The sequence below is a fragment of the Peromyscus maniculatus genome, chromosome 1 (genome assembly GCF_049852395.1).
Source record: "Peromyscus maniculatus bairdii isolate BWxNUB_F1_BW_parent chromosome 1, HU_Pman_BW_mat_3.1, whole genome shotgun sequence".
NCBI lineage: Eukaryota > Metazoa > Chordata > Mammalia > Rodentia > Cricetidae > Peromyscus > Peromyscus maniculatus.
This window is the reverse complement of record NC_134852.1, coordinates 165262943-165271792: the sequence shown is the minus strand read 5'-3', so window position 1 is coordinate 165271792 and position 8850 is coordinate 165262943. Positions and strand designations below refer to the sequence as shown.

The 8850-nt window shown below is 35.2% G+C and overlaps 1 protein-coding gene across 1 annotated transcript; it reads right to left on the bottom strand.

Annotated features, from left to right (window-relative positions):
- Positions 1–2856: 2856 nt before the first annotated feature.
- On the bottom strand, positions 2857–3792 carry LOC102905023 (olfactory receptor 5B12-like). The gene has a single exon (XM_006995045.3). The coding sequence runs from the start codon at positions 3790–3792 to the stop codon at positions 2857–2859; it is 936 nt and encodes a 311-aa protein (XP_006995107.3).
- Positions 3793–8850: the final 5058 nt, after the last annotated feature.

The window sequence follows — 8850 nt, the reverse complement described above, 5'->3', positions numbered from 1 at the left end:
CCATGAGCCATGTGGCAAGGTATAGATTTATAGAAATGGGTTGATTTAAGATATAAGAACAGTTATCAAGAAGCCTGCAAAGGCCATAAAGCTTGTAAATAATATAAGCATCTGTGTGTTTATTTCATAGTGGGCTGTCAGAATGCCGGGGCTCATTGGGACCCAGAGAGAAGCGCTCCAGCAACAACATAACATATTTTATGGTTTGCCATTGAGAGTTATTTTCTACCTAAAATTAATTCATCAGATGACTTTAAGTTCATTACAGCCACATTTGTTTGCTAAATGACATACTCCTCAGTACCATGGAGAACTGCAATTGTCATGATCAAGAATGAAAACAAATATATAAGGAGCTAAATATCCTTTTCATTAAATTATAAAAAAAAATCTTGCCAATTCACAAATATATAAATATCTAGAAAACCAGCATCCACATATAAGAGAACATGTGACACTTTTCTCTGGGTCCAACTTACTTCCCTCAGCTTAATAATACCCATTTCAGCATTTTGCCACAATTTTCATAATTACTTTAAAAATACTATTTTATAATACTCATTGGAACAATCATACACAAGTCCAATGAATTCAATCATACTCAATTGCCTAAAACCTCTCAAATCTTTTTGCCACCATATTTTTCCTCCACTTTATCACTTAATAATTTCTGAATCCAGTTAATGCTACCCATATGACCCTAGGTCTGGGACCATCTACTGATAGATTGTCAATAGAGCATCCATCAGTTGCCAGTAGCTGATGAACTGGAGATGGAGCCTCAGAAGCACCTGTCACAAGTATAATCTTGACTAGCTTAATTTTATGCAGACAACCACAAATTCTGTATGTCCATATATATGATGTCCATGTTATGCCCATAAGACAGCATTTCCCAGAACTTCTCATCCTCTGCTTATTATTGTCTTCATGTTCCAACTTCCACAATGTTCTCTGGCATTTGGCATTGTGGGGACGTTTACATAGATGCCTCATCTATGAATAAACACTCACAGTCCCTTATTCTCAGCACTTCAACCACTTATGAGTTTCTCCATTAACCACTAACCTGCTGCAAAAGAAGAGAAGCTTCTCCAATCAAGGCTGAGAGTAGTCTATATAAACAGATATAAGCAGATGTATTTAGGAGGAAATCTGACAATGTGACCATTTAGCAAAGCATCAAAGTAGTTCTTTCCTTGGAGCCTATTTTGTCCATACCCATAGGAGCAGATGTACAGTACTGGGCATGAAAGATGCAATCTTGTTGATAAACTCTGTTTTTCATCCTCTCACTCATCCACTCATTTATACACATGTAAAATTTTCTGCTCACCCTTTATCTGATTAGTTTATTTAGTTTTGCTTAATAATTTAAATTTATTTCATTGAATAAGCACTTAATTCCTGTAAGAAAAAAATGCCTGATATCCAACATGAGAATTGATATAGGAGAAGAAGCTCCTCAATTTCCTTTGGTTTTCAGTTAAAGTGATTATATTTAATGTAAATATACCAGAAAAAAATCCGTTTCTTGGCTGTGGTTTTAATTTCCCTTACAGAACATCCTGAAGTGATCAAGAATACCATGCAATCCATCAGAAGTCCTAAGGAATTTCCTCTCATTTTTGAAATTGAATTCAGTGTATTTACCGCAAAATAATGAGAAATTAGGATGATCACTAGATATTTTCATACTTTTAATGCTTTACTTTCTACTTTACAACTTGATTCGACTTTTTTTTTTTTTTTTGGTTTTTTGAGACAGGGTTTCTCTGTGTAGCTTTGCGCCTTTTCCTGGAACTCACTTGGTAGCCCAGGCTGGCTTCGAACTCACAGAGATCCGCCTGGCTCTGCCTCCCGAGTGCTGGGATTAAAGGCATGCGCCACCACTGCCTAGCTTTGATTAGACTTTTAAATAATGGTTAAAGAATTTTATTTATGGAAGATATTGCTATCCAACACACATGTTAGACAAGGTTAAGAAATTTGTAGAACTCTGTCAAGAGGAACTATAATGTAGTTTGGGTGAATTTATTTTGAATTCTGCTAAAATCAAGGGATTGAATAGATGTAGTTAGTATGTGGTTCTTTATTATTGAAATCATTATTAGACCTATTTGAACCCCAAGATGGAAAAAGCCATATGTCATGATGTTTAAGTCAAAACAAACTTTAAGAAATAAAGCTTTTTTTGGATGATCTTTGACTGATGCATTCTCTCAGGATGTCTCAAAATTTTTGTTTAAAATACTGTTAAGAACTATAGCTTTAGACTGTGTATAAGAAATTGAGATGGAGATATACTCATTGGGTTAAAGCTCATGGTACCAATTCTGATAAATGGGTTACATCCCTGAACCATATGGTAAAAAGAGAACCAACTTCTGAAAATTATCCTCTGATCTCTATAGTGGATTTATGGCCTTCACACACACACACACACACACACACACACACACACACACACACACACACACACTCATGAACACAAATTAAATGAAGTGTAATTTCAAAAATATCAGGTATTTTAAACTTTAATAATGGAAAGCATAACTGGCATGTGAGATTAGAATCAAAGAAGGTGATACCAATATTGTTGACCACACTAATTCTGGCAGTAAATAACATTATAATCTTGATTTTAAAATGTAATTGCTTATTATTTATGCAACACATCAACAATTTACTCTAAATTACTCATGCCTGAAAATTAAAAATAGAGATATTATGTGTAAAGGAGTATCAAAAGAAATATAAACGAGACAATTTAAGAAAAATTACTACCAGACAACAGATATCTAATAGAAGTTTCCATAATTTAAAATCAATTTGTAATTAATTGACTTAGCCACATTATGACTTTGAATTTCCCACAACCTTCTTGAATGCACTCTTGACCTCTTTGTTCCTCAGGCTGTAGACTAGAGGGTTCAGCATGGGGATAACCATGGTGTAAAACACAGAGGCAATTTTGTCAGTGTCCATGGAGTGACTGGAGCTAGGCTGCAAGTACATGAAGATGATTGTTCCAAAAAAGATGGACACAGTGGTGAGGTGTGATGCACAGGTGGAGAAAGCCTTCTTCCTGCCCTCAGCTGAGTGCATCCTCAGAATAGCGATGAAAATAAGCAGGTAAGAGTTCAAGATAATGAACAGAGTGAAAACAACATTAAATGAAGCCAAGATAAAAATTATGATGTCATTTATACGGATATCAGAACAAGAAAGAGCCAGCAGTGGAGGTATGTCACAGAAAAAGTGATTAATCACGTTAGAATGACAGAAGGAGAGGTGGAAAGTGAAGGCAACATGGATGGAGGATTGAAGAAGTCCACACATATAGGAGACAGTTACCATTAGAACACACATGGGACTTGTCATGGTGGTAGAGTAATGCAGTGGTTTGCACACTGCTGCATGACGATCAAAGGCCATTGAGGCCAGGATGAAACTTTCAATGGTAGCAAAAGCAGCAAAGAAAAACATCTGGGCAGCACATGCATTGTAGGATATGATCTTATGTCCTGTGAGAAACCCTTCCATTACCTTGGGAGTGACTGCTGAGGCATAAACACAGTCCACCAGGGACAGGTTACTGAGGAAAAAATACATGGGAGTATGGAGCCTGGAATCCAGCAGAATTAACACAATCATCCCAAGGTTCCCAACTAATGTGATCAAATAAATGAGAGTGAAAATGATAAATAGAGGGATCTGCAGCTCTGGGGCATCTGTTAACCCCACAAGAATAAATTCAGTTGCTTCTGAAACGTTCTCCATGAAAGTCATTTGGATCTTGCCATGACATGTACCTACAACAAGATGAGTAAAAAGTATAGTAGTTGAACTTGACCCTGATATCTGAAGTGTAAGCCATTTCTTGTGCCCTGCTTCATCTTTCTGTCTGGTGTGGAGCTTTATGAAAGATGACCTGAGTGCTGGGTAGAGACAGGCAGAGTGTTCAGATCTAATGCTGCAGATGGGAACTGAAATTTCTTTGTTCACAGAAACTGCCACAGGTGGTTCATAATGTTTTTGTGAGGTTTACTTTCATTTACTGGTATTTATTCTATACTACTATTAACTATAGTGTTCATTATTACTACAGTAATGTCTTCTAGCATTCTTGTCTAGGATGTACAATGAAATATAAATCAGCAGAAAGCACAATGTGGAGACATGTTGTCATGCCCTATTTTTCTATGACAAACTGGCAGTGCATTTTACATCTCTAATAAATGTCTCACCACTCGGAAGGTATCCAAGACCAAGGACTCTGTTCTAGGAATAAGATACCATTTCTATTAATCATGAAATCCATTCTTAGTTGGATATTTGTTTTTAAATATTGGAACATTCAAGAAATTGAGTTTTCAGTGGACCATATTCTCAATTAATTCTTACTATATTTCATCAAGTGAAGAAGCAAAGGAACAGTTTTTTTAAATAGTAGAACTAAAATTTTACTGCTTTATCTTATCATCCTGATATTCATTTTTCATATAAACTGGATGCTTTTTACTTCCTATAATCAACATATCTTTGCTTTATTTGTATTTGGGGAGAAAATAGGAAAGATGAAAGAGGGAGAGAAAATAGAGAAGATAGAAGAGTTGTTCTCATCTTTGCCTGTATACCTGTTGTCCTGACCAAATCATATTATATTATAAATGTAGTTGTACTCAACTACATGGTGGCTCAGGTGACAAAGTCTTGCTACTGTCCTTAGAGTACAAAAGGATGTCTCCACCTAAAGAAACCTCTAATGCTGGAATGTTCATTTTACCCATTCCTCCAAAACACTTCATATTGAATGTGGGAACTGATTCAGACTTGTCATTAAGATAGCCAAAGTAAAATTCATTTGTTTCTATATTTATGTTCTCCCTATGTTTTATTGAGTATAACCTCCACCCTAATCATTTCTAAAACATACCTGATGGTGCAGAGAGAAGAAACTTTAGTTCTGTGGATCATCATTGTAGAGTTGGAATAACAGGGAACCAAAAAGGAGAAAACACATAGAAAAGTACAACCTTAGTAAGGATGCTTAACTATTCTGGGCATTAGTCACCCACACCCTCTCTTTTGTTTGCTTCTAGTTTTTATTTGTAAGATAAAAATGGTTAGAAATTCTATGCTTTCTTCTAACTGGCTATATGTATTTTTAAAGTAGCTGATCAATTAAATTGTGTCCTAGGAAGTAGGGCTACCAAATACTAGTTATGGAAAAACGCTCATGTCCATATCATCGGTTCAAACAATTCTCTTTTCCCACCTGTAGTGACTCTTCTTTCTTATTTGTGGAGCTCTGCTGTGGACCAGAGTCTGGGCTTGTGTTCTTGCTAATATCAAGTTAGTGATGGAAAATTTGCACACATCTCAAGGGAGGCAGTACACGTCACTGAATACCTCTAGAGACTTATGATTTCATATTGGTCTTTTAACCTGAACTTGATGGATATAGAGGCAGGTACATTGTCTGCATTTGGATAAAAAGTGATTATGGGATCATGGGTGGACAGAAGTTTGACAAATACACCCCATCTTTGAGAGTCAGACAAGTTAGGCAACAAAAATTAATTTTTGCTTTTAACTAAAATCTCTGGGTACACACCTCAGCTGTCTGTTACTAGTATTTCTGTATAAAGGCTTTTTTTGTAAGTCATGACATACTGTGAACTTAATTTTTTTTTCTGGAAAGTAGTGTAGCCAAGGAGGTGAAGGAAATCTATGATGAAAGTTTACAATATTTATGAAGTAAATCTTTGAGAATTTCCCAAAGAAATTCACAAATCCTGGGTTTGACGATCTACACAAAATTCCAAGAGAATACATTTTAAAACTTTCTTGTTAGATATTGTCATCATGAAAGCAGGTAAATAAGAAAAAGGGAGGACTTATTAGGTGCTAGAGAGACAGAAACATACAGGTGAAAATAACATTACCCAGATTATGGCAGAGTCTGCAGACAGTGCCACAGTTAATTCAGAAGGCTGTTGTGATATAAATACTACTCCTGATCCTAGACTCATATTAACCACCATTTTAATCACATTGAAACAAAGGTGCCAACCTTAGTAGCGCTCTTTCACATCTCAGCTCTCACTGCCCTGTGCATACTGTTCCTTATTATTAAGAGTCAAAAGTCTTTGCAAAAAAGCTCACTTTGAGTGCAAAGGGATGGTCACCTGATGAGTTGACCAGAACTGAATTTCTCAGCAATAAATTGATGAGGAGTTTCCATAAATTAATGTCAGTCAAGTCACAGTATATTTTGCAGAGGTTTCTCAAGCTGAGGTGTAGCATTCAGGAGTCACACATTATTCAGATGTCATTACTCAGCCAACTGTTTGACTATTCCATCTAATTTCCTGTAGACCTTGCCAGATTAAGCAACAGTTTTAGTACAGATACAAATTACTGTATAATGTAGTACTGTATTGGATTTCTTCCTGTTTGTCTGTTCCATCCCTATAGCTACTAATATTTTCATTACTTTAAAATTAAACTATCTCAGCTCAAACATAGACTAAGTACTTATCATAAAAATATTTCCCCCATAAACTGAAGTCTTTCTTAAAGAGGTCTCATATGGTTATTTAAAATTTGACCTTGATTTTTATTCAGTTGTTTTGAATTAAGTTTTTTCATAGATTTAATATCTATAATATTACTATGGCAAATTTTCTCTCATTGTTTCTGTCTTTTTTGTTAAGTAATATTTTGAATTTTTAAATTTTTCAAACATGACATTATTTCTTGATTTTTATCAATTTTAATATTTAACTTCTTCACATATAATTTTTATAATAAAGTTTTAAATGTTTTATCTTTTCACATTTTCAAAGTGTGTTTATTTTTCATTGTTTGAGATTCATACTCTATATTGTGTTTTATGGTGATCATTTCATAAAGAACATTCACCTCTATTTCAGGAGAATTCAGCACATATCGATGTATTGTGTTTGATATTTTTTAGACAAACAATATCTAGCAACTCATTTTGTATTTTTTTAATGAATAAAGCTCCATATATTTATAGGATATTATATTGATGTGACAGAACTTTTTTCAGGGATATTTCTGTCTTGATATTTTTCCTAGTGAATGACTCAGTTGCTCTATATTACTGCAGGTTCAGGGACTCGTGGAAAGAAACTAAGCAAGCACTCAGATTCTTCAGTTAGCCATTATTTGTGAAATAGAATCACATAAACCTATACCTGTTCTTCCTATAAAGGTTTTTCCCATTGTTTTCCCAGGGATGTCAGAGCTCAAATGTCTGTTCTACTCACAAAATTTAATGCATCATGAGATTAGCTCTCATCATTGTGGATTTTTGTATTCTCTGCACTACAGATACTTGTGAATGTATTTTTAGCCCAAATATGAGGTGTTTTTTTTAAATGCATGGATGGAATCTTATATGCTTAGACTAGTAGATCAAGACTTTTCTGAAAACTTCATGCTTCTATTTCCTAATTTTCATGAGAAGAACAACAAGCTTTCATCTTCACACATCTTGAATACCCCACACAGACAAAAATGAGATGATTCTATATACAATAAGGCTTCAGTGTTAAAAATACATTAAGTACTTTGATTAACAAAGCTAGACAGAGAAATATCCTTGGGCCACAGAAAGATATACTTAGGTGGACAACATGGACCCATCTGAAAATCCCTACTGGAAAGTTCAGCAGTGTAAGATGCAGATGATACTATGATATCTTGCTGTTGACAGGCAAAGACAAGTCATGGACCAGTTCTCATGTTTGTTTGTTCATTTGTTTGTTTGTTTGTTTGTTTTACTAAACATAAAACAAACATTACCTGGAGCCATACCTGGTGGTGAACAGGTCCCAGCAGAGGATGTAAAGAATTGACAGGGGATGGAGGTAAGCCAGGTCATGGTGGTGGTGATAATCTTACAGCCTGACTGAATAGCAGCCAGAGTGTTTCTTTATTTATACAGAATTTAATAAGCAGGGATACATTCATGATGTTCCAAAACTTAGGTCATATCATTTTTGGTTTTGGACATATGTTTCACTTCCTCTTGCTTATATTATAGTCATCATTCATAAACTATGACAGAACAGAGTTATCATTTCCAATTATTTTCCCTCAGGTATGACATCATTGACAGAGTTGTCATTTTTATTCATTAACTCCATAATACAATTTTTTAAAGAATAGAGGCATATGACAGGCTGATAGCTCTGGTTGCCTCAAGGATACTAGATCAACACAAATTCTTCAAGACAGCACGGGAATATTGCGATGTCCAAAATAATGTATTGTTAACTCTTAATGGTCAGAGTTCCCCCCCAAAGAAATCCTCTGGCCAAGCTACTGTAGTTATCATTCAAAATTTGTCATAATAAAATGTTTATATTTTATATCTTTATAGAACTTGTCTATATGTCTAATCCTGGCATTCTGTTATTTTTTGGTCATATGACATCACAATGGGTCTGTATTGCTAACTTTTCTAAGAAAGGGGGGGTCCTGATATCTCATTCTTTTATCATCCTTCCACTCCATTCATTGCTCATCAATGTAAGTCTCTGTGGAGAGCAGAGGTATCTTCAGCTAATATGACTTTGTTGCCATATATGCCACATAACCGCCTGAATGAACAATGAAATGAGGCTTGCAGTCTTATCTGTGCCCAACTCCTCTACCCCACCAAATCTTGTTGACATTTTTAAGCTTACTTTGTTTTGAATATTTTGTTCCTGAGTAAGTACAGGGACAGATGTTTCAAAAAATGTTTCATAGCCTCATAAAGGGACCTCTAGTTTCTTCATATGTGTCATAACCTCCAAGGCACAAGAAGAC